The sequence below is a fragment of the Erythrolamprus reginae genome, chromosome 7 (assembly GCF_031021105.1).
Source record: "Erythrolamprus reginae isolate rEryReg1 chromosome 7, rEryReg1.hap1, whole genome shotgun sequence".
NCBI classification, from domain to species: Eukaryota; Metazoa; Chordata; class Lepidosauria; order Squamata; family Dipsadidae; genus Erythrolamprus; species Erythrolamprus reginae.
The window spans coordinates 53812329-53838936 of NC_091956.1; the positions used below are offsets into that span (position 1 = coordinate 53812329).

The 26608-nt window shown below is 38.7% G+C and overlaps 1 protein-coding gene across 4 annotated transcripts in view; it reads left to right on the top strand.

Annotated features, from left to right (window-relative positions):
• KLKB1 (kallikrein B1) overlaps positions 1 to 26608 on the top strand; it is a 60945-nt gene that overhangs the window by 15543 nt on the left and 18794 nt on the right. The window contains exons 6-16 of one of the 4 annotated variants that reach the window (XM_070757584.1): positions 695 to 804; positions 2954 to 3113; positions 5043 to 5152; positions 5267 to 5426; positions 5538 to 5653; positions 7968 to 8142; positions 8789 to 8964; positions 12116 to 12211; positions 17277 to 17416; positions 19604 to 19703; positions 23236 to 24022. In XM_070757584.1, the coding sequence (XP_070613685.1) occupies positions 695 to 804; positions 2954 to 3113; positions 5043 to 5152; positions 5267 to 5426; positions 5538 to 5653; positions 7968 to 8142; positions 8789 to 8964; positions 12116 to 12211; positions 17277 to 17416; positions 19604 to 19703; positions 23236 to 23258 (1366 nt within the window). In that variant the 3' untranslated portion in view covers positions 23259 to 24022. Of the gene's footprint in view, positions 1 to 694; positions 805 to 2953; positions 3114 to 5042; positions 5153 to 5266; positions 5427 to 5537; positions 5654 to 7967; positions 8147 to 8788; positions 8965 to 12115; positions 12212 to 17276; positions 17417 to 19603; positions 19896 to 23235; positions 24023 to 26608 lie in introns of those variants that run through there. The other 3 variants (XR_011559622.1, XM_070757582.1, XM_070757583.1) reach the window with 3 other exon arrangements.

Genomic DNA, 26608 nt, shown 5'->3' on the forward strand with positions numbered 1-26608 from the left:
AAAATGGTTGATATTAGAAGGCAGCAAAGAAATATAGAAACTTTGTTGTCTTTTACTGATCGCCTGTATTTTTTCAATCCATCTCATTTTTTTCTACCGGAATCTGCCATCATAATTCTATACATCTAGAATTTAAGTACTATTGCTTTAGGTAATATCATATTTTTCTATGAATTCAGTTCAGTCATTTTTTGCACTGAAGCTGTCTAAAGTATTGGCCATCATTGCATGTTATATTACTAAATTATGTGAATTAACAATGTGATATAAATATGATTTGGAGAAATACTTTTTCTTGTCGACCCTACATAGGAACTGTATAGTTCCTATATAGAAACTGTAGAATTTTTAAACTCTTTTAATTGCTATACTTTGTTCTAAATTATAAATTTTAACAATAGAATATAGCACCATGAAAGATTAAGAAAGACATTGGATGTTGGAGTCATATTTTACTCAAAACTGTGATTTGGATTGAACTGCAGTGGAATAAACCACATTGATTGTGGTTACCCATTGCACTCGGCTATAAATCACATGGCTGGAATTCACACAGACACTAAGCAAATCCAAACAAATTGTGTGTCATATAGTACCCAGGTCATGATATGTTTATAATAAAACACATGAGTCTTCAAGCTTAGCCTGAGCTGAAGTTTGTATTAAATAGTATCTGTTTTCTTTTCTTATCCAGTAAAAAATGCTATCTGAAATATAGCAGCACAGGAACCCCAACTGATATAAGGCAGCTTAGGAATGTTGTCTCTGGATTTTCATTGAAACCATGCCAACTTGCACAAACAGGTAAGTTCCTTTATCTTAAAAAAAATAGTATGGATAGTATCATAGCCTGTTTTAAGACACGGTGTGTAAATATGAATCATACCAGACACTTTTCCAATTTGTCACCCTCCACATTTGTTGAGATTGGCTGAACATTTTAGCAACTGAAATTCCAGGATATCTGATGGGACCATATTGGAAACTTGCTCCATAGAGCAAGTTCCCAACCCTACAAGGCAGTGGTGGGTTGCTCCTGGTTTGGCTGGTTCTGTGAATCAGTAGCAATGGCAGCAGAAGGCTCCATTCACCTGCCCGGGATGCTTCTGCACATGCGCAGGTGTCATGTGTACATGTGCACGCATTTAGAACCCACAACGTTAGAAGGTCTATAGCAAGACCTTATAGGCCAGTGATGGTGAACCTATGGCGCGGATGCCAGAGATGGTACACGGAGCCATATCTGCTGGCACGCAAGCAGATATCCTAGCTCAGCTCCAGCATGCAGGTGTGCGCCGGCCAGCTGATTTTTGCTCACACAAAGGCTCTGGAAGGGCATTTTTGGCTTCCAAAGAGCCTCTGGGGAGGATGGGCGAGGGCATTTGTAACCTCCCTCGGCTACAGGGAAGCCTTTGGACTCTAGGGAGGGCAAAACAAGAGCCTACTGGGCCCACAAGAAGATGGGAAACAGGCCATTTCTGGTCTCCAGGGGGCCTCTGGGGGTGGGGAAAACTGTTTTTGCCCTCCCCAGGCATTGAATTATGGGTGTGGGCACTAGCTCATGCGCGATAGCGCACACCCACATTCTTTCAGCACCCAATGGAAAAAAGGTTCACCATCACTGATATAGGCAATTACAAGATAATTCTATAGATACGAATGCCAATTGTCCTTGTTTCAAATTTTATTATGAATAATATAATTTATCTGGATTCATAATGTTCTTTGCATATTTTAGCACATTCTTCTAAATTATTTTTGCAATCTAAGCTAATATTTACACCTAAGATTTGTGTCAAGCAAAAATCAACCCATCCTAGTGCGTTTCTTTCAGTCCCTATCTAACTCATATTTTCAAAGGGCAACTATATGGCACCATGCCCCCCATCCATCTTCTAAGTGAAGATTGTAGTAACCGACGTGTCTCCTATGCTTGATATGCAATTGCAATTGGTGTGCTGAATAAGTTTTGCAATTTTATGTAGGTTAGGCATTATGGTAAGATTAATCCTGTAGAGCAGTGGTTCTCAACCTTTCTAATGCTGTGACCCCTTAATACAGTTGCACATGTTGTGGTGACCCCCAACCATAAGTCTAGAGCCAATTCTCTCTCTTTTAAAAAAATATATTTTATTTTTATAATATAAAAGAATATACATAACACAAAACAATGCACAGTGAAATGTGCTCCCACCACCCAACAACATTCATTCAGTCCCTCCACCAAATGAGGGTGTACTAATTTATAATTTTTTAAAACCAGGAACATCAACGTGTTTACAAAGTGTAGAGTGATTCTGATTTGTTCTTTATGGCTTGGTGTCAAATTCTACTAACCATAAAACCTCTGAACCTGTCCCATATTCCCATCTTATATCACAGTGGTTCTCAACCTTTCTAATGTTGCGACTCCTTAATACAGTTCCTCATGTTGTGGTGACCCCCAACCATAATTGTAGCGTCAATTCTCCCAACAGAGCTTTAAGCTGATTGGCAGGAAGGCCAGAGGGACACCCCCACTGTAAACATCTGATTGGTCGGATTGTAAAAATATGTCCCAAGGCGACAGAATAGAAGCTTTAGTTTCTAACACCATGGGAAATTTGTCTTTTCTCATGGTCTTAGGCGACCCCTGTGAAATAGTCATTCGACCCCCAAAGGGGTCCTGACCCCCAAGTTGAGAACCACTGCTGTAGAGAAACACTATATTTTAGCTTTCCTAGTATGGCATCCCTTAGATATACTGGGACTGCAGCTCTTCCAAAGTCTTCACACATTTGGTGACATCAAGTTGGGACAGACTATTCTATGCACTCAAACATTTTCTGTCATGATTCTCATAAATTCTGGCAGAATCTGAATTGTAGACCTTTTCTCTCTCAATCCATATGTTTTTTGATAATTTGATGACTGCATGTTCTACTATGACTTTGCCAATTTATTTTCTGTGCAGATTGTCAAATGGACCTTTTTCAACATTTTGCATTTTTTGGAATTACTGTTGCAAAGGTTTTGACCCCTGACAAATTTGTATGTAGAACAGTTTGCACCTATCGTCCAAACTGCTTATTCTTTACATTTTTCAGCAGTGAGTGGGAAGTAAAAAGCCAAAGGTGAGTATAGTTTGATAACCTAAATATACTGAATCTTCTAAAAGTTGTCAAGGATTCAGCATTTATTCTATTACCTTCTATGGTTCTGTGACAGGAGATACCTTGCAGTGGGTATTTCTATCCATCTAATCAAAATTTGGTAACGTCATAGTACATACCACAGCGGTCATACCACAGTGGTGCTAACGATCTTTCTGGTTTGCAGCATTTCTTTTTATTCCTACTCCCTCCTAAGCAGTTTTTCCTGTCCTAAGACTTTGCAGGCTTGCTTTCATTCCTGCTCTCTCTGAAATTTTTTTTTTCAGCCCTAACCAGGGGAAAAAATAATGTGCTGAAGCTGATCAGACTAAGGACACTAGCCAGATGAATACCTGGTGTTCTGCTGGCGTGTTTCAACCGCCCATAATTACAGGGTAATTAGTCCAGGAAGACACCCACCACACGATAAAAGGAAAACCCAAAAGTTTTTATAAACAGAAAAACAGAAACAGCTCCCTTTTTATATGTCAAAGGGATTTTCTGGTACACACAAGGCACAGGTTAAATGCAATCCAATTGCTCACCGAATAACTGGGAAATTGAGTCCAATTCTAACGTCCAGAGTGTCCCCACTCAATCTTGAACAGCACAGAAACCACGATCTTGATGAAACAATGAATCAGATAAACTGCCATGAGGCTAAAACATCAAGCTGTACTTTTATCTGTAGGACTAATTACAGCAGCCCCACCCAACCACAGGTGGCCTCATTTTCTCTTGTAATAATCCTTCAGTTGTTATCTCCTATGCATCACTCTACGCATGGGTGGATGTGTCATTAATTCTTGTTCAGAATCCAGGTATGATACAGATGATTGATCTCCTCCTGGGCTGTCTGCCAAACTCCCCTCTTCCCTGTCACTCACGCTTCCTTGGTCAGAGGAGGCTTCGTTGGCAGATTCCAGCAAAACAGGCCTGCGGCATGTGGATGTTTCCCCCACATCCACCTGCACATTCCCTGGGGCAGGAGCTGGGCCAGAACTAACCACAACACCTGGTAGGTAGATTTTCCCCCCCTATATTCCTCCCCAAAAAGTAAGATCCATCTTATACTCCGAAAAATACAGTAACTAGAAGAAACTCCACTTTCATTGACTTATAATGGATGAGGCCAGAAAATGTCTATTACACTTTCCAAGGTTCTGTATTTATATAAAATTTCCATTAAAGATACCTCCCTGAAATCTGTGTTGTTGCTGTGGCCTGATACTTGGATGATTAGAAGGTTGGGGAGGAACTTGGGCCAGCTCTGGAGTCTGGGGAAGGCTCTGATGGATGTTCTGCATCAGATGCACAGATAGAGCCAGGGTGGTCTGACATTTCCCAGCCACCGGAGAGGCGGCTGCCTTTGGAGGCTGAGATAAATGGGGAGGAAGAACAGCTGGGGCCTTTTCCAGATGCATGTATGCAAGAGCTGTTAGGAATGGAGAACAACTGAGGACAAGAAGTCAACTTGGGAACAATGCACATGTGGATGCTGAATGCCCCCTCCCTGGCTGGCGGAACAAATAGAAGGAAAGAGGAGTGGTGGTCGTAGGAGACAACAGTTCAGGTTTCTGAAGATTTGGCTTATTGTGTTTTGTGCCTCAGAGATTGCTTGCCAGAATTTAATTTGCCTCGTTGTGGCTGGGAGCTCAAGGCCTGGCAATTATTGCAAGGAACTGATAAGGTCGGTTGCTGCAGTTACTCTTAACTATTGCCTGGACATTTCGGTGTGTGAATGACATTAATTTACAGGAGATAAATAAAGAGGGGGGTTTTGTGACAAGGAATCTGTTTCTTGTTTCAGCTAAGGCTGGGTCAGTAGTTTTTGTTTCCTTGTTCTTGTACAACTGTGTGGGACTTGAAACAGTCAAATATTAGCCATGATTATTTGGTGCTTTGCTTTAGATATACCTGTCTGATGATGACTTCAAGAAGTGAAAAACCAGATAAAATTACAGAAAGAGCAAATGTTATATCAGGATTCAGTCTCCTGAACTGCCGTAGAGCCGAACCTGGTAATGAAAAGATAATTCAAAATGCTCCTAATTAAAACAAAATTGCACGATCAGTTTTTGGCCTGTAATCTGTCTTTGACATATACTTTCACAACATTTACAAATTGATTGCAGCGTGCCATTCCCAGACCTATCCTGAATTAAACTTCGGTGGGACAGAACTGAATGTGGAATATGTCAGTGGGCATAAGGCTTGCCAGCAACTTTGTACAATGACCATCCGCTGCCAATTTTTTACTTATGTTTTCCGTAAAATGCAGTGCAACCAACAAGGGTACGTGCTTTCGTTTCATGTACAAAACCATAATGTGAACATTTCCATGATCTATTTTTTTGGGGGGGGAATATTTTTAGAATGATATTGCTTCTTTTATTTCCTGTATAGCAAATGTAAATGCTACTTAAGAATGTCAGCCAATGGGTCCCCAGATAATATTGAGACTGAGAATGGAATAGTTTCAGGCTATTCTTTAAGACTGTGCCAAACTAGCAAAAGCCCTGGTGAGTATCCGATTCAGTCCTCTTCTGTTGTCTTTATAGGATGGAACGGGAGATGTTCATTCACTTTGGGAAGACTTGTATCCAGTGGTGGGCTACTAGCCAGAACGCTAAATTGGGCTCCCTGTTGCGACTTGCGGGACCAGCATAATTTGCTTCCACACCTCTGGTGGTAGCAAAATCGCTCACGGAGCCGCAGGTGCACCAGTGTTTCGGCATGTGTGGAAGCAAAAAAATCTCACCGAAACACGGGTGCACCTGTGGCTCCGTGCATGATTTTGTTACCTCCACAGGTGCAGAAGCAAAATCACGCTGGCTCCGCAAATACTTATGAGTCGCTGCGGCGAGCACAATTTAGTGTTCTGGCTAGTAGCCTACTGCTGCTTGTATCATCCCTAACTTATCATTTCCAGAAATGTTGGACTAATATTCTCCCAGTCCTGTACTAGTAGGTCACTCAGCCCTGCAGGTTGTTCTCAAGGATGGAAATTCTCATTTTATCAATATTTCATAACTTTTGAATTTAAAATATTTACTGACACCAAAGAAACTAAAGAAACTTATTCCCATCATTTCACTCCTGAAATTTTTCATGATTTATTATACTGAATGATTTGCAGGCTGTCCACTGATGCCAAATATTTATTAAATTTTGTTTCAATAAATTATATTCAATATAAATTTGACATTATAGATCTTTAATTGTTCACTCTTTAATGTCCTTAATGGTCTATAAGCTGACATCAGGTTTACTTACTTATTTATTATAATTTTTTAATCATGCCTTTATTACTTTATATGGAAGCAAACATACACAATACTCCTTCCTCAACCTAGTTTTTTTCACAACAACCCTGTGAAGTGGGTTGGGCTCATAGCGAGTGACTGGCACAAAGTCATCAGCCACCTTCCATGCTTAAGAAAGAACTAGAACTTGATGTTTAAGATAATGAGATGATAGGGCCCAGGAGACTCTTGTGTCATAGATGCATGGCCATTAATTCAACCTGTTTATTTTTAATATTAAAAACACACACCTTGTGTTTCCTGTTTATATGAATAGCATATGAATGCATTTGTTAATTGTAGCTGACAATAAATCTCCAGTTTTTCCCAAAACCTGTTTTTTGTTCAGGTTTCAGCTAAAAATGAGAAGGAATAAATTGTGGAGCAAGAAAAGTGTGTGTCTTGAACTCAGCTCGCTCTCTCATGATAAAGCACATGCTATTTGCCTTCAGTGTCAATGACATTTTCTTGCCCTTTTCTGCTGCACATTGGTGACTACTGGATTTTGATTCTTTTCCTTTAAGCAGCTTTTCAGCAAAGAAGAAAAATGCATTTAATTTTAAATATACTAACTTCAGATGTCCTGGTATCTTTTCTATCTTTCTTAATTCCAGTGTTTTATAAGCTTTGAATCTAGCTGTTCAAAAGTTTGTTCTTGTTCCTAAATTTTCTAACATAGCTTTCAGCAAATAATTCTGAGCAAATAGTTATATCAAAGGTCAAAGTACCTATTGATTGACACATCAACTGCTGTTTACTGCTATGTTTTTGCTGCTCTTAATACATTTGACATGGAGTAACTTCTTTGAACTTCATTTAGGTTGAAACCTTTGAGGGCTCAGGCTCCTAATCAATCTCATATATTAAGATGGTTCCCTGATTTAGACTATTAGACATATACATACTTGTGTGTGAGAGAGAGAGAGAAAGAAAGAGAAATAGGGAAGGAGGGAGGGAGAGAGAGAGAGAGAAGGAAAGAGCTTATATTATGTTGAACTTCATACATTGTGGTATGACATGACGTGTAAACATGTAGCTCAGGGCTGAACTGTTGTTGATTTCTGAGCTTGGTTATTTGCTTGCAGACATTTAATTATCTGACTAAGTAATATGATTACAGTAGCACTGATCTTACTTAATTGGATAATGAAACATGTGCAAGCAAATAACCAAGTTCAGATAGCATCAAAACAAAGCTCTATATATCCCTTTCTAGAACTGATCATTCTAGATCATTAGAACTTGTATAGCTCCTAAAGCTAATGCACCCTATACAGTCCTCCAAATGAATTCCATGAATCCACTTCCTGGTAGAGGCTCTGAACCGCACGGGAAAATATTGGGCTCTATGTGTCTCATACTTACTAATAAAATTGACTAACTCATCAATGTCACTTTTAGAAGCTATGTTAATGGAGTTCCAAATCAGCTTTTCTTTTTGTGTGCCATCCAGTGTGTTAGATTTGAATTCTTACGATCTTGTATCAAAAGCACTGAATGAAACCTGATGTCTAATTAAAAGTTGTTTTAGTCTGTGTGCAGAAAGCAGAGAAAAGGTCCAGGGTTGTTGGAGGATCAAACTCTTCTGTTGGTGAATGGCCTTGGCAAGTCACTTTGCACATAAGACTCCATGTTCAGATCCATCAGTGTGGGGGTTCAATCATCAGTGACCAATGGATTTTGACAGCTGCCCATTGCTTCGAAAAGTAAGTGAGTAAATTATGTTCATAGCAGAAGCAGAAAAATAATATAACAGGATAGTTTTTGTTATTGCTGCTGCCATTGCCATGCCTGTTTCTTGGGGGGCCATCCTGTGGTCTCAGCGAGTTGTAGAGCCCCTGCTGTCAGATATAATAATAATAATAATAATAATAATAATAATAATAATAATAATAATAATAATAATAAAAGATTTAATAATAATTAATAATAATTTAATAATAATTAATAATAATAATTTCTTAGATTTGTATGCCTCTGCGCATGCACATGCGCGCACACCCACCCACCAACATCCACCCACCAACACACATTGAAAGGACAGCAACTGGGGCATGGAGATGCTGGCACGGGCATGTCACTAATCTGTAACATCATGCTGTCCATCCAGGCAGGACTGTGGACAGCCTTAGATCTGCAGTGCTGCCTAAGGCCTACTCCCTGGACGTGTGCATGGGAGGTGGTGAACATGTGACGGCTGGGTGAAAGGAAAACGCCCAGAGCGGAGTCCTCAGATGCGTGACGCATCTGGTCGCTGGCTGCCAGTTTGACACCCCTGGTTTAGAATTATGAAAAACAGCCTTATTTCTACATATCTGTTCTTAAATTTCCTTGTTTTTATTTTATCTTTAGCTTTCCGTTAACTGAACTTTGGAGTGTTTACAGTAGCATTTTGAAACAGTCTGAAATAACAAATGAAACTACTTTCTTCAAAATCCAAAAAATGATTGTTCATCCCAGATATGAAATTTCAGAGTCAGGATATGACATTGCTTTGCTAAAGCTTGACCGACCTTTGAATTTCAGTGGTATGTATACATTTATTTACAAAACCTTTAATATTACTTAGCAATATTACCTATTACTTGCAGTGTCATAGTTTGTTTAATAATGGTCAGTTGAATTTGCTATCATTGGGATCATTGTATTAAATCCAAGTCTAATAAATTACTATAAAAATGAACCCAAGCAAGATGATGTTCTCCAAGTCTAAGTAAGTAGATGAAATATGGTCCAAGAAGGGAAAAAATCTAGGAAGACACAGTTAATTTTAAATAAGAATTTTAAAAAGCGGAAACATCTTAAATATAAGATAATTTAAAAAGATTTAAAGGAAAAGGCAAGAAGGTCAGATTTCTTTAGATAAGCCATAGTAATTGAAACTTAATTAAAATACATTCCATAATCAATAGTGGGTTCTAAACCTGTTGCTACTGGTTTGTGCTCATGTGCAACACTTCTACTCTTGTGCAGAAGTATCCTGGGAAGGTGGGTAAAATCTCCTGTTGCTGCTGCTATTGGTTCGGAGAACTGGGTTGAACTGGGAGCAACCCACCACTATCCATAATGTAAGAAAATGTGAACCAAAAACAGGAAAACCACAATTAGCATGGCAATTCTAATTGCATGCTAAGAAGATTTTGTTTCTGAAAAAGAGGTCTATCACACAGAAAAAAAAGATATTCAACAAACAACTTATCTTACAAATTGACTCAATTATAGCAAATGAGATACTATTATTATTATTATTATTATTATTATTATTATTATTATTATTATTATTATTATTAAACTGTCCTTCTCCAATGGACTCAGGGTGTTGTACAAAAATAAAATAAAGATACAATACAAAAGCCCAAAATATTGAAAAACACTCATCTATCTACTAACACACTACTGGCCGGAACAGGGTGTTATTGCTCAACAGCCCCAGGCCTGCTGACAAAGACATGTTTTTAAAGCCTTTCTAAGGGCCAAGAGGGTGGGGGCAGTGTGAATCTTTGAGGGGAGTTGATTCCAGAGGACCAGGGACACCACCGAGAAGGCTCTTCCCTGTGGTCCTGCCAGCTGGCACTGCTTGGCCAATGGGATCCAGAGAAGGCCAATTCTTTGGGATCTGACCGGCCATTGGGACATGTAAGACAGAAGACAGTCCTGTAAATAATCTGGTCCTAAACCATGTAGGGCTTTATAGGTAATAACCAACATTTAAAATTCTGTTCAGAGACCAATCGGAAGCCAGTGCAGCACGTAGAGTGATGGAGATATATGGGTGTATTTAGGTACAGCCATAACAGCTTGCATGGCTGCATTCTGGACTAACTGAAGTCTTCGAAAGTTCTTTAAAGGTAGCCCACATAGAATACATTGCAGTAATTGAGCCTCAATGTGATGAGGGCCTGAGTGATAGAAAGGTAATCAATATGTAAGTGGCATTTTAAAAGAAACTGGGAACAACTGGTCAGTCTGCGGAGAGGGGAGGCATACAAATCTGATTAAACTTAAACTTAAACTTACTAGGGCAAAATGGTAGAAAAGTAATCAGATTACAAATAAACCTATGGCAGAATTAAGCAAAAATCAAAATGGTTTCTACAACAATGACTTAAATTGTAAAAAGGTCCTTAATAAAAGCTCTTGCACAAGCTTAGCAATTATAGGGTAAGTGGAGCCTATTTTTTTATGAACGGTTAACTGGATGAAAAACTGAAGCAATTTTAGCCAATCTTCTCAGACGAATGAAGTGACAAGTGGAATCCTCAAGAGTTTATACAAAGATAGGCATTTTTCATCTTATTCATAAATGATCTTGATTTGAATGAACAATGAAAGGACTAAGTACCCAAGATATTCAATGTGACAGTGATTTACAAGATTTACAAAAAGATTTCTTTAAATTGTATTAATTTAAAATAATGCAGTTAAAGAAAATCTGCTACAGTAACTTCAGAACGCTGAGTCTCTATAACTAACTTAAGATTTTGGGGTCCACATGATAGATAGCTGAGTGTATTCAATTTTCAGCCGCCAAAAAGGGACATTCCTTTCACGGTTCATCAGGAAAAGGACTGGAAATGAAATAACTAACATTGTCATGTTGTAACACAGGGGTCCCCAATCTCTGAGTCATGGCCCACTAGTAGGCCATGAGCTATCAACAACTGGGCCATGGATATAATAATAATAATAATAATAATAATAATAATAATAATAATAATAATAATAATGCCATGGATATGTTGGGCAACCGTGCGCATGTACTCCATTAGCGTGAGTGGCAGTTACGTGTGCACATAATTCACACAAATGAAGCCAGGCGAACCTGTAGCACCCTACACCTGCCTCTCTCCCACTCCCCCACCAATCTGCAAAGCTGGAAAGGTTGGAGAATTCTGTCCTAATAGTAATCGATGGTACACCTGCATCTAAAATACTGTGTACAGTTTTGAAAAAGAATGGAAAAATGTACAAAAGGAAAATCAAAATAGGATGTTCACACAAATAGAAATGTTCAAACTCTATCTTCAGGAAGAAAAAACAGAAGTTGATTAAGGCATATGGAATTATTCACAGCTTGGACAAACAGAAGGATTTTTCTCCATCTTTAAAAGTATTAGGCCCAACCAAGCTGCAACCAATGAAAAAAGTCAGGGAGAACATGTTCAACGAGAGCGTTGGATTTATAAACTTTTGAGTTTTTTATTTGTTTAATTTGCATCCCACCTTTATTATGTCTACAAATAAGTGAAGGTAACAAATATATCCAACACAATTTCCTGTTTCTATTTTCTCCACAACAATGACCATGTGAGGTGAGTTGGGTTGAGAGAGAGTAACTAGCCCAAAGTCACCCAGCTGGTTTCATGGCTAAGGCAGGACATGTTCTTATGGTCTTTTGCTTTCTATCTTGGTGCCTCAACCACTAGACTCTGGATTGGGGAATATATTTCTTCAAATGCCAGTTCAGAGTAAACAGTGGAGGCACAGAGATAACAATAGGGATATGACTCAATCTTTGAACTACAACTGCCCTTAAGATGTCCTTTGTGGCTGTTGTGAGAAACAAAATACTGGGCTAAGTGGGCTAGGACTCATGCAGCAAAGCTGCTCCTCTATCTTTAGAGATGCCATTTATTTTCCAGCCAAAGTCGTTCAGCATTCAATTTATCTGATATTTAGCTTTACAGCAACCAGCATGCCTGCCCTCCCAGGAAGAAATTAATATGGAATACACCGAATGCTGGGTGACCGGATGGGGTTACACAAAAGAAAGAGGTACTGAAAAATAACCTTAAGAAACACTGAATACTTTGCTTGACAAAATAGGATGTGATATTAGGGTGTTATTTTTATTGCTATTTGCATAGAACCCATAGGAAAGAGTTTCATTAATAAGCTGAATTATATATAAAAAGTATTACCTTTCTGTTCTGCCGGGCTCTCTGGTATGAGCCTCCCGAAAATTCAAGGGTACAAATTTCAGACACATACACGTTTGAAAATTCAAAACAATGTTCTTTATCACAAAATTCAAAAGAAACAAAGCACCCCTTTTGTATTGCAAAGAGCACTCATCCCAAAACAACCTTAGAAACATAGAAACATAGAAGACTGATGGCAGAAAAAGACCTCATGGTCCATCTAGTCTGCCTTATACTATTTCCTGTGTTTTATCTTAGGATGGATATATGTTTATCCCAGGCATGTTTAAATTCAGTTACTGTGGATTTACCAACCACGTCTGCTGGAAGTTTGTTCCAAGGATCTACTACTCCTTGTAGGCTGTACAATTCCCTTAATCAATCCTTAAGTACTTAGCTAGCAGCTGTGAAGAAACGTCACAGCCCTCCTTCTTCCAATGAAGTGAGACACACACACTTTGCTCTGCTTTGGTTTCAAAGGCATGAAAAATCAACAAACAAAGTCTGGAAAACAGCAAAGTACGGTCCTGAAGAACTGCGATCAGATAATCTTCCACAATGGCCAAATCAACACGCTGCTATTTGTATCAGCAGCTCTAATTACTAGAGCCCCGCCCAAACACAGGTTGCCTCTCTTATCTCCTGTAATATGTCCTCAATTGGTCTCTTCTACGCATAACTCTGCGCCTGCGTGGGTCCAAGACTTCCGCATCCGAATCAACCGAAGATAATGGAGATTGGCTTCCTGGGCTGTGTGCCAAGCCCCACTCTTCCAAGTCACCCCCACCTTCTTCATCCGAGGAAACTGCACTACCTGCCTCTGTTGGCAATAAAACAGGCCTATGACATGTTGATGTTTCCCCTGCATCCACCTCCACATTCCTTGGGGCAGGAGCTGGGCCAGAGCCAACCACAACACTTTCTAGATTTCATAGTGCATTACTCAATTACAGGGGTCTCCAAACTTGGAAACTTTAAGACGTGTGGACTTCAACTCCCAGAGGCTGAGTTCCTCAACCAGCAATTCTGGGAGCTGAACTCTACACATCTTAAAATTGCCAAATTTGGAAACCCTGTACTAGAATAATGTACTTATTATCAGGGAGAAATATAGGTACAGATGCCCTAAAACTGCCCTGTGTTTCTGGGGACCATGTGACATATCTGCACATCTGACACTATTATACAGGAAGGCCTCATCTTTAAACTGTTCATTTAGTGATCATTTAAAGTTATGACAATACTGTACTTAGAACTATCATGTCCCACAATCAGGTGATCACAATTCAGATGCCTGCATTGTCTCTCATCATTTTCAACCTTAGTAGAAGCTTCCTGACAAACAAAGTTGATTGGAGAAGCAAAAATGAGGGCAGCAAAAAGTTACAAAATTGGGGATGATTCACTTAACAACATTGCCTAATGACAGACATTTTAATCACAATTGGACCAAACTAATCCAATAGAGAAGATCTTGTATTTGCATTTTTATAAGATGGCTTGTCAATTTTCAGAGACTATTCTCTTGTTTTAAACATTTGGTGTAACCAAGATCAGAATCAGCACAGTAATTCCTAACAATTCCTTGCAAAAAGACATTCAGTGAATCTTTAAATAATCGGAAGAGGGAGAGCATTTTAATTTTTTTTCAGTCCACATAACATTTCTAATTGTACTCTTTATCAGAGTATTAGAGGAGTTTCCAGATTATCTGCTGATTCTCCCCATTGAAAATAAGATTATTGAGGACAATTTCTGGTGCTATGTACAGTACTGAGGTTTTAGTTTATTATTTGTTGATCCTGGCTGTTCTTATCGTCTCCCTATGTTCTCCCTATCAGATATGATAGAATCTTTAAATGCAAATAAATAGATCTCATCTCAAAAGCAATTAAATTGCTTTTTAGAAATGGAAATGTAGCCAAATATTTTCTCATTTAACTAACATTAAGGACATTATAAAACCATTGAAAAATGAAACCATTTACATATCCACACAATCATCTGTAGGTGTTGGATTTATGTCCATCCCAGGTTTCTTATAACCTGTTCTGTCTGGCTCTCTGGTAGACTCCTCCCAAAAATTCACAGGTACAAATTTCAGACACACACACGTTTGAAAATTCAAAACAATGTTCTTTATAATGAAAATTCACTTAAACTAAGCCCTCTTTTGGTGTAGCAAAGAGCACTCATCTCCAAACAAACTGGTAATTTGTACAAGTCCTTTATCAGTTCTGTGATACTTAGCTTGCAGCTGTGAGGCAATTCACAGTCCTTCTTCTTTCACAAAGTGAAACACATTTTGCCCTGGTTTAGTTTCAAAGCGGGGAAAAATCAGCACACAAAAGGTCAGTCAGTAAAGCAGTCACGAAACACAACGATCAGATAATCCTCCACAATGGCCAAACCCACAGGCTGCTATTTATAGCAGCCTCACTAATTACCACAGCCCCACCCAATCACAGGTGGCCTCGTTTTCTTTGATAATAATCTCTCAGTTGTTGCTGCCTATGCATCACTCTCCACATGCGTAGCTGTATCATTAACTCTTGTTCTGAATCCAAGGAGGATATAGATAATTGATCTCCTTCTGAGCTGTCTGTCCCACTCTCCTCCTCCCTGTCACTCATGTCTTCTTGGTCAGAGGAGCCTTCATCATCAGATTCCACCGGGTGGGGGGGGGGCAAAACAGGCCTGCAGCATGTGGATGTCTCCCCCACATCCACAGTCCTTGGGGCAGGAGCTGGGCCAGAGCTAATCACAACATAACCTTTCTTATAAGACCACCTTCCTTTAGTCATTTCATACAGCTTAACATTGTAGCCCACAGAATTAGATCATCTGTCTGCTTCCATTTTAGTAGCACAAATTATGATAATCTGTTAACCATTTGGGCTACCTCCTACCTCCTCTGGCACATAAGTGATGGTATTATTTACACTGTATGACCTTTCCAGGTATGAATTAAGGAAGGAAGCAAATAGTCTTTTCAATGCATACACTTTTTTACTTGATGCTTTCAATTTCTCAAAAACAGCAGTTAGAGTTGGGACTGTCAGTAATCATTCCTCAGCCGTATTTTCAGATGAAAGGCCCTGGAGGATAGATGCTTCTTCTGTCTCCCTATTACTCAGATTTTCGAAGGGGAAATGAAAAGCTGTTTTGGTTTATCAGACAGAAGAAATTGAGACAGACAAAATTGGTTGTCTGCCATATAGAGTGTGCCTACAGCAGGCCAGCACTTTGAAGCTATTATAAGAATGAACTTTGATAATTCATTTGATCTTTGGCCAAGATTGTTTTCAGCTGCTTTGCTATCTTTGATGTATTTATTACTTTTTGAACATATTCTATATCCTTTTTTCCTTCTATTATAGATATGAAATCAAGGAGAAAAGTTGAATGACTTTAAGTTTGAATAACTTGTGGAGCTCTCTATTGCTCCACCAACAAAAATGATAATGGAAGCTGTTCTTAATCTTCTGTTCCTTAAACCTATAGTCAATCAAATGCACCAACTAAGATGTTAATTGAAGTGGATAAGCAAAATACAAAATAAATCAGGGAACTAGAAGGAGATATCAGTGAAATTATGCCATTGCCTAAACAGTGCTGTCTTGGGGATGGGAAATTTCTATGGATTGTTAAGTAATGGCAAAACAACAAATAAGTTTCATAATTATGTTTGATTCTGGTATGAACCAAATCTTAGTTTAAACTTACGCTGTTTGCTGAGCTAAAATATTTTGGACAATTATGGTTAGTTTAATGATGAAATAGATATTTCTGATTTTCTTATGAATGCAACAGTGGAAGAGAAGAGAAAATAGAAGTTTATGGCTAGAACAGCTAACTTGAAGCCATAGTTTAGTATTGTGCCTGAAAACACCCAATGTACAGGACCCATGATACAGTACACCATTCAGTTAATGAGACTTTTATCATTCCTTTATTTATTAATTTTATCACTGCTTTATTTATTAAGCTTTTTAGCTTTATTAAGCTTTTTAAGAATCACATGGGGCTTGCTCAAAATTAGCTTTGTCATTCAAAGGTCCAATGCTAAGAGGAAAAGGTTAAAGGTAGATAAGCCATGTTGGGATGACATAAGGGAAGTGGGAGTTACAGTAGGTGGCATGAGAATATGCTCAATAACTAAATACAGTGACTTCCAATGTTATGCAGACATCCTCATAATACATATTTGCACAGATACTAGCTTTCTTTCTGAAGTCTATAGATAAACAGTTTCTATTTTTCTGAGATGTTATGTTATATCCAAATGTAGCAATAGAAACTCCTGTAACATTTTATTTTAACCAAGAATATAACTTGGTGATAGTAAGTTCATATAGGTAAGAAGCAAAGGTGGTTTTGAGGTTTTGGTATGAAAGATGGCATAATTAAAAGAAACCCTTTTTCCTCTCCAGGCTACTCCGCACACATCGTCCAACAATCCCGTTCAAATATATTGTTTTGCGATACAGTCTGCATTGCTCGAAAGGTTCCTATCAGGGACTTCCTCAGGCTGCAAATGGCTTATATAAATTCCTTACCTTTTTCCCAGTTCCTCATACATTCCAATCATTCCCCCCTTCTCCTTCCCTTAGTATCTGTTATGAGGTTTGAGTAGCACTGCAGTTACAAGCCAGTCTTGTAATACACACTTGATAAAGTCAAGTGTGGCAGTGGAGTGAAAGGCATGAGGGAAAATTGTGGTCCCCTCCCTTTGCTTGGTGCCCTAAAGAGATGTTTACTAGTTCATAGTTAACTCAAGGCTGGGATGATGTCCAGGAGTCTCTAATTGATTCTTAGGTCACATTCACATACAGTTGGTGATGCCTTGGGCTTGCATTATTCTTGACCTTTCACTGCACTAGCAGCCTTCTCTCCATTTCTCTCCTTTGTAATTGTAGGCTCAATCGAAGACATGCTACAAAAAGTCAAAGTTCCCATCATACCAAAGACAGAATGTCAGTCTCAATACCCAGAGCACACAATAACTGACAAGATGTTGTGTGCTGGCTACTCAGAAGGAGGCAAAGATGCTTGCCAGGTAAATTAATAGTATCTTGCATTTCATTTGGACTCTGTGTTAATATCACCCTCTCTGAGAGATCTGGAAAACCTGATTTTGATGCAGACAACATGAGTTTAATTAAAAACTGCATGGTATTTCCTTCTGACACTATTAAACCCAAGACTCCCTGGGAATAAAATAAGAGGTTATTGATGGGTTTGGTTAGGTTATAAAACAGCCTGTTTTTTTTATTTTTACTTTTAATGTATCAATATAAATATTAAATTATACAAAATGCTCACCATATAACATGCAGATAAACTTTTGAAATAGTTGCTGCCAGTAAAAGTATACAGGGCCCATTCCTGTTGCATATCTTTTTTTAAAAAAAATCCTTCTGCTGATATCATTTCTTCTTTTTTTTGCTTTTTGTCCTTTTAAGCCCTGTAATTATGTTCTATTGACATTTGTCAAGTAACTTAGGTAAAAGAAAAAAAGAACTGTTACCAGATTCTGCTTAATGGTCAGCGCGGTCCTACTTAATAATTTGGGGAAGGTGAAAATGGCAATGGAAATCAATTTGTAGGACTAGTGCATGCATGGAAGTGGAAAATTTGTTTAAAAATTTCTAAGTTAAATTGTACCTGGAAAAATAGAGAGGCAGTTTGGTGAGGGCACCAAGGCTAGAAACCAGGAGAATGTGAATCCTAATCCCACTTTAGACATGAAAGTTGCATGTCTTTGAGCCAGTTATTCTGTCTAAATCCAACGCACATCACAGCATTGTTGTGAAGAAAACAAGAAGAGGAAAGTTCATTAGGTATGTTTGCCATCCTCAGTTATTTATAATAATAATAATAATAAAGATGAGATTAAAAAAATAAATATTATTTTTTTAAAGCATCAGGCAATCCCTATATCCAATGAGAACAAGTACCCATACCACTCAGTACAGGCAATAAAAACAATAGCTTGAGTTTACCCTGAAAATAAGATCTGTCCAAAAAATAAGCCCCAGCATGTTTTACCTGTGCACCTAATATAAGTCCTACCCCAAAATAAACCCTACTTAAGCATCTGCACAGCTGGGCGGCTGCCCATTCCATCTGATTACTCATCCTGCCGCAGCCATGAAACGAGGCAGGGTGGTGATGGAGCTGTGCCACATGCCCCACACCAGTTACCTCAAGGATCCACAAATTGATTTCCAAGGATCAAGAATCCACAGTGAGGCCATTCCCACCCAAGCACTTGCCTCATAGCGGCAGCATCAGCAGTCAAGTGCAGCAGGAGTCCACGTGGCTGCTGGTCCACTTCTTCTGCTTGTTTGGGGCCGCAACAGAGTAGGAGACCAAGCAGTGTGCTGATGCAGCAGCCACGAGATGAGACAGATGTTGTGTGTGTGGGGATAGCCTTAGGTAAGCCGGTGTGGGGCACATGGGGCAACTACAGCCCCCTGCCTCACTGTAGCGGCACTGGTGTGTTCTCCCCCACCATAAGCAAGCAGAAGTGGGCCTCCTGTACATGGGGAAAAATCTTATTTTGGGGCACACTGGGAATAGGTTAGGACAGTGATGGTAATCCTATGGCATAGGTGATGGCTGATTTTTGACTCACACAGAGACTCTGAGAAGGCGTTTTTGGCTTTCAGATAGCTTCCAGGGGGTGGGGAGGGTGTTTTTACCCTTCTTTGAAGTTCCAGGGAACTCTTTGGAACCTGAGGAGGGTGAAACATGAGCCTACTGGGCTCACCAGAAGTGGGTAAACAGGCAGTTTCCGGCATCCAGGGGGCCTGGTGTGTGTGTGTGTGGAAGGTGTTTTCACTTTCCCCAGGCATTAAATTATGACTGTGGGCATTTGTGCATGCGCGATAGTGTATGCTCTTTTGGCACCCGAGAAAAAAAGGTTTGCCATCACTGGGTTAAGATAAAAATTGGCACTTCAAGAACAAGTGTCTAAAACTGCTTTTTTCTCTCTACGCATTCTTTTGTCATTTGTTATTTTGTTTGTGTGTTTGTTTCAAGCTAGCAACTCACTGCTATAGTTGGAATATTGATAATCTTTGCATTTGTGAGTCTTTTTTGGTTAAGGAATATGAAAAACATACTTTTGAATAATAATGTTTTATTTTAAGAATTTGTTTGGACTTTTATTCACCTGGGTATCTTTTTTTACCAATCTTCGCTTATTGAGCTTATGTAGATTTTTCTTTCTTCTTTGCAGGGAGATTCAGGTGGTCCCTTGTCATGTAAATTTGAGAATAATTGGTATGTGGTTGGCATCACCAGTTGGGGTGAAGGATGCGCTCGTCCAGGACAACCAGGTGTTTACACCAATGTGGCTAAGTTTGTAGACTGGATTCTGCAGCAAACTTTAGAAGATTAAAACAAAGTTAAATTAATTCTGCATGTTACTGATTTCATGCGAGTTTGTTCAACTGCCTATTTTATTTTATTTTTTTGCATCGTTTTAAAATTTCGGAAAAAAACTGCACAATAAATCATATTTAAATGTGTATATTTTAAATTTTCTTTATCATACCATTTCAGACTGTGGAAATTCAGATTTCATTTTTTGTTTCTGAGTGTGTGGAATAATGTAATTCACAGTGAACTTTACAAAGATGGGGTTTTTAAAAAAGTTTTTCAGTTTATGTGGTGTGCATGTGTGTGTGTATGTGTGAATATATATATAAGAAAAATCATAGAAATGTAGTCAATATATTAATTTAGAAGAGTCTGACACACTGTATTTTTCAGAGTATAAGACGCACCTTAGTTTTGGGGAGGAAAACAAGGGGAAAAAACTATCTGTCTCCAAACAACCAGCAAACAGCATAGGTGACGTACACTGTTTGCTGTGTATTTCTGTGCATGTGTATCTGACCCCTAGAAATAGCAAATTGGAGAAAACTACATTATGGCAGTATATTAATGCCAGCAAGTTTTCTTAAATGCAGTCACACTAGCTCCTCCCAATTATTTAAATAGACCTACTCCAAACATGACTAAGTCAGGGTTGAACTCAGCTGCCTTATCTTAATATTAAAAAAAGGACACTGCTACATTTCAGATTATACTTGTACAGATCCTGTTAAAATTGATGTGGCTTTTCTGGAAGTATTCTCTGCTATTTAAAAGAAGATACAATAGCACTGGGCCTCTTCAGATCAAGCATTTATTTTAAAAAGCTCCTTCATTTTGTTAAGTTGTCTAGAACAATAATAAAGCAATCTTTAAGAAATAAGTCTAATAATTTGAACATCTTATAAGCATTTATAGCTATTGACTTACCTCTTTGCACAAAACAACATACAGCCAGTTTCAGCACAGTCTGATTAGCACAAGAAAATAAAATTCTGCCTGGCCTCTCCCTGCCAGCAATTTGCCTCCATGCAGCTTTAGTTCCACTTTCTTTTTAGCAGGTGGGCTTGCCTGCAGCTTCAATGAATCAGCTGAGGGTCAGGAGGCATATAATCAGTGGCTTGTGGACTGCTTGCTACAAGGAGATAAATAACTGGGAGGCAGAGACCAAAGGGTGAAAGTGGCTGAGTGGAGCTACATTTGGTGTATAAGATGCACCCACATTTTACATTCTTTTTGAGGGTAAAAAGGTGCATCTTATACTCTGAAAAATACGGTACTTATCCAATGACACAATAAAAATAATGTATTATAATTATTTTTTGAACCCAGAAATGTATTTTTCCTTAATGTTAATATATTTTATCTGATCAATGACTGTATTAATTGCAGGTATAATATAAAGAATGGTTTAAATCACAGTAGTTGGTGACACCAAAATGCTGTACATCTATATGCCCAATATGGGCATATAACCATAGTTATATGCCCATATTCTTTATTCGACTTCTATGCTGCCCAATCCTGAAGGACTCAAGGTGGCTATATTGATCCTGAGTAGAGTTATGTATTTGATCCCCTAAATGTATATAGATTTGTTTGTGAGTAAACATCTTGAACAACGTTTTGAAATCAGCCCTCAAAGTGAAATGGCTTTAACTGAATTACACATGTGGGAATAAGTTTGGGAAACAAGAGGGAGAATAGCAGCCAACCACTAAGTGTGCCTCCAAAGACTGCCTTCTCGGCACTGGCGAGGCAGGTTGAACGAGGGGACGGGCCTCCACCGGAGCTCAGTCCCCACCCCGCTCATCATTCACCCAGCCGCGGGCTGGTTGACTTGTCCTGCCCTTCCAAACTTCTAAGCGCCGTATCTGTGCCAACGCTGACTTCAAAACCCGCGATGAAGTGAAGCCGTGGTGGGTGAACCGCGATATAGTTAGGGACTACTGTATTTCAAGCGATTTTGCTCTCATCAGCTAGCCACACCCCTTACCGGGATTTTAACTTGGGGAGTCTGCCCATAAAGCAGTAGCTTTAACCTCTAGGCCGCAAGTTCTCCTCCTCTCAGCCTGTACTAGGGAGCAGTTATATATATGTTTTTTTTGTTGAATCACTCTGTTATACCCAAATATATGGGAGGGAGCATACTGCTTCCTTTTTGTCTCTTGGCCCATTGAGGGCCACATCCAAGATACGCATGCACGCACACACACTCTCTTATGCTTTGCCCTAGAGCTTCCTGTTCCTGTGCAAGAAATTTATCCCATTGGTTGTCAGACTCCCAGAGGTCTATGCGGGAGGTCCAACTAAACTTGTAGGCTATCTGTGTCCCGGGCTTGGTTGAATCTTGCTTTGTGATGATGTAATGAAGAGGCTTGTGTTGTGAAAAGAAGTTGGACAATTCCTATTATGGCTTAGTGGCTTTATCGTGGCTTGGATCTTGAGTGAGGGCTAATTCTATCACCCTATTGTCCTGTAGATAAGATGGCCCAGTATTTCTGGGGCTATTAACAAAGGTGGGTGCTGCTTTCCAAAAGCATGTTTATCCCTTTCTCATCCATGGAAATATAATATTCTGCCTTTCTAATATTTCCTAAAATATTTCATTCCTTTAGGAGGAGGGTGGGTGCTAAGTTTCTTCAATGAGGACCAGCTGTGTACTATTTTCCATTTAGGCTTGGCATTGCACATACTGCTTTAGTACTTTTGAATCAGAGGTGGGTTCTAATTTACCTTGCTGCCAATTTGCTTCCTCCCGCACTGTGTGGCATGTGTAGTGGCAAAAAAGAAGAAACCAAAAACAAGATGGCAACCACATGCACAGTGCCAGAAACTTGGCTTTTGTGCATGTGCAGAAGAAAATAATCTCGAATTTTTAAAAAAATTAACCCCACCCCCAAAAGCTGAAAACAAGATGGCGATCGCATGCACAGTGCTAGAAATTCGGCTTCTGTGCATATGTAGAAGGGGGGGGGGAATTGAAAAAATTATCCACAAAAATTCTTTTTTAAAATTTTTTTAGCACTGACCAAACATATTCCATGATATCATCATGACATCAGTAGTGGGTTGCTACCAGTTCTGGTGAACCAATCTGAACCAGGAAGAACTGACTTCTGTTCTGTATACTTTAAGATTGTAGTTTCATCCACAAAGTGTGTCAACATGATCTGCATATAAATAAACCTCAGTGAAGTGAAATGAAAGTCTTTATTGTGGCCATTAACCAGTACAATGAGCCCCATCAATATCAAGTCTCTTAATGAATGCATAGAACATCTTAGTCAGCTTGTGGAACATTTAGTCAATTTGCTTCTTTTGTGATCTATCCAACATTTGAAATGTCAATGAGGTCTGTGTGTCCAGTCATCTTTTAATTTGTTGGAAAGATAAATTTCCTGTGGACATTGAGTTTTCTTGGCAAAATCCTGGTAATGTGACTCTGCTTCATTGTATACCCTAAGATCTTTTTTTTTTGTATTATTCAAGATAATATCTTACTTCTAATATAGCATCTTTTGCCAGACCCATCCTCGAATACAGCTCATCTGTTTGGAACCCATATCGCATCTCAGACATTAACACCCTTGAAAATGTCCAAAGAGCCCTTCACTCCTCCACTCGAAACAGAATACCCTACAAGACTAGACTTTCAATCCTGGGCCTAGAAAGCCTAGAACTAAGACGCCTTAAACAAGATCTAAGTATTGCCCACAAGATCATATGCTGCAATGTCCTGCCTGTCGGCGACTACTTCAGCTTCAACCACAACAACATAAGAGCACACAACAGATTTAAACTTAATATTAACCGCTCCAAACTTGACTGTAAAAAATATGACTTCAGTAACCGAGTTGTCGAAGCATGGAACTCATTACCGGATTCCATAGTGTCATCCCCAAACTCACAACACTTTACCCTTAGATTATCTGTGATTGACCTATCCAGATTCCTAAGAGGTCAGTAAGGGGCGAGTACAAATGCACTAGAGTGCCTTCCGTCCCCTGTCCTATTGCTATCCTATATCTCCTATACCTTTCTTCTATTCCTATATCTCTTCTTCTATTCTTTCATTGATATGTTCTATTACTATATCTTCTTTTCTATTCTTTCATAGATATATTTTACTATGAGTATCTCCCTATAACCTTCATCATGTATTTTACTATGTGTGTGGATATATATACCCACTAAAACTCTCATTGTGTATTGGACAAAATAAATGAATGAATGAATGAATGAATGAATGAATAAATAAATAAATAAATAAATAAATCTGAGTTGCTTCTGAATTTGATGACTTAGCAGGAGTAGAGGTATTGCATTAACAATGTATTGCAAGTCATTACTGAACCGCGCAATTTTAATTTTCTCCATATCTGAGTTTGAATTGATTACAAAGGTTAATGGGATGCTAGACAGGCAATGTTTTAGGCTGCATAATTCTCTCCCCCCCTAATATACAGCATTCTTTTCAGGAACAATTGAAACTAGGACCTGCATATAGTTAAGAATCAAGCACACATGAAAGAAGTAACTTTTTCTTCAGAGCTGTGATTAATGTTAATTGCTTAACAATTTGCTCACAGCTGCAGCAAAAGCAGTGCTATTCACTGTGCATTTGTGATAGAAAAATGCTGTTAGATGAAGCATTTTAGTCCACATATTTTCATCTGCTTAAAGGGCTATTAATAAATTCCTCATGCATGCCATGTTTGAAAAGAACAAATAAATTACAGAGGAAACTTTACAGTATGAAAGCATACGGCAGATGTGATTTTAAAGCAGAGATATTCTCTTTAAAATGATTGATTGCTTTTATAATAAATCTAGTCTAATCTAAATGGCATGCAGAAAAAAAAGATCTTCTCTTTTTTCTCCTGATAGTTCTTATTCAGTTGAATGGGGGGGGGGGGGGAGTGTTTTTAGCTCTTTCAATTGAGGAGGGAATTTCAGAGAACTTGTCATTATGGGAGGTTTATGAGAGGGTATTTGTGATATCAACTCTTGTCACCCACTAGACAGGCGTGCATTCAGTGCCAGACATTAATATTCCTCAACACTGTAATTATTCATTCTTGGATGCCTTCCAGATTGTTTTTTCTCTATGATCTGTTATTTTATCTGTTCCCTTTAAACTCATTTTCTTCTTAAAGGGGAAATAATATGATTTGGTAATTTTAGACTCTGCATCTGATAGTCTTACACAGACCCAGAGGTGGGATGCTAAGGTGGAACAGTGACATATGCTCGCCCCCGTGGCTCTGAGTGTCAGCGGAGTCCAGCTCAATTATGCTACTGCACCTGGGCAGGTAGCGAAATCGTGCATAGACACATGCCACAGGTGCCCCTGTGTGTCTGCATGCAATTTTGCTACCTGCCCAGGTGCAATAGCATAATTGCACTGGACTCCACTAGCACTCAGAGCCACAGGGGCGAGCACACGTCACTGTTCCATCTTAGCATCCCACCTCTGCACAGAATCCTTCTTTAAGCATAGATGCCCTACATTCAATGTATGAATCTAGGATTGTTAGGCATTGTCACTTTTTATTAACAATGTTGAGTGGAATACCAAAGTTCCTTTTTGGGAAACCAAAGAACTATCAGTAATTTTATTATTATTATTATTATTATTATTATTATTATTATTATTATTATTATTATTATTATTATGTCAATGCAACACAGCAAACGAGATCACTATGCTGGATTTCGTATTTCATCACCAGTCGGGCGTTTCCCAAGCACCTAGGACTGTGTGATGTAGCGGCGAATTATGTTTGCCGATCCCAGTAAAGCGGCCTTTTGCAATTGACAGGTGGAGATTTTGTCTATTATTATTATTATTATTATTATTATTATTATTATTATTATTATTATTATTATTATTATTATTTAGATTTGTATGCCGCACCTCTCCGCAGACTCGGGGCGGCTCACAACAGTGATAAAACAATATACAGTAACAAATCTAATATTAAAAGTCTAAAATAACAATTTAACATTAAAAGCCTAAAACCCCCATTATTTAAAAAGCATTTCTTCAACTGTTGCACGTACAGCCATAAATAGCCCAACAAGCTAGCCCAAAATTAGAGACATTTAATTTTATATGCTTAATTTCATGGTAATATAATTCATTGTTATAATGTGTATATATTTCGCAAAACTATATTATGAATATGAATATGGTATATTCAGTACTGTAGGAATAAGCAGAAATTAATTTTTCTCTTTGAGATGAATTTAATGGGATCTATTTAAAGATAGATTTTAAGCTGCCAAACAGTTGAATGAATGTGATGAATAATGAAACAATGTAGTTTAAGAAAGATGATGTATGCTATATTTTATGAAGGATTATCTCAACTAAGTTATTCCTTGTGTGACAGAATGCAGATACATATAATTTTCCAATCCTTTATAACTCATACCCTTTAGTAGGTAATATAACTTTGAACGGGGGTGAAATTTTCCCCTAACGGTTTTGGGACATGGCTTGGTGGTCATGGCTGGGTGGTCATGTGACTGGGTGGTTATGGGTGAGTAGTCATGTGACTGGGTGGGCATGTCCAATTCAATGTTAGTCACATCAAGGAGTGCATTGCCTGGTCTCTCCCCTCTCAGCCATTCCTTGTCACACCCAGCCTCAATGTAGCTATAGTTCTGTAAAAATACTGTTCACCTTTTTTCGACTTCATTATCAACATACTATTGATCAATGATGGTGAACCTTTTTTGACTTGGGTGCCCAAAAGAATGCACACATGATAGCGTGTGCCTGCGTGCCCACACCCATAATGTAATGCCCTTCTCCTGCTCATGCACACAACCCTCCCATGCTACTCACCTGTGCATG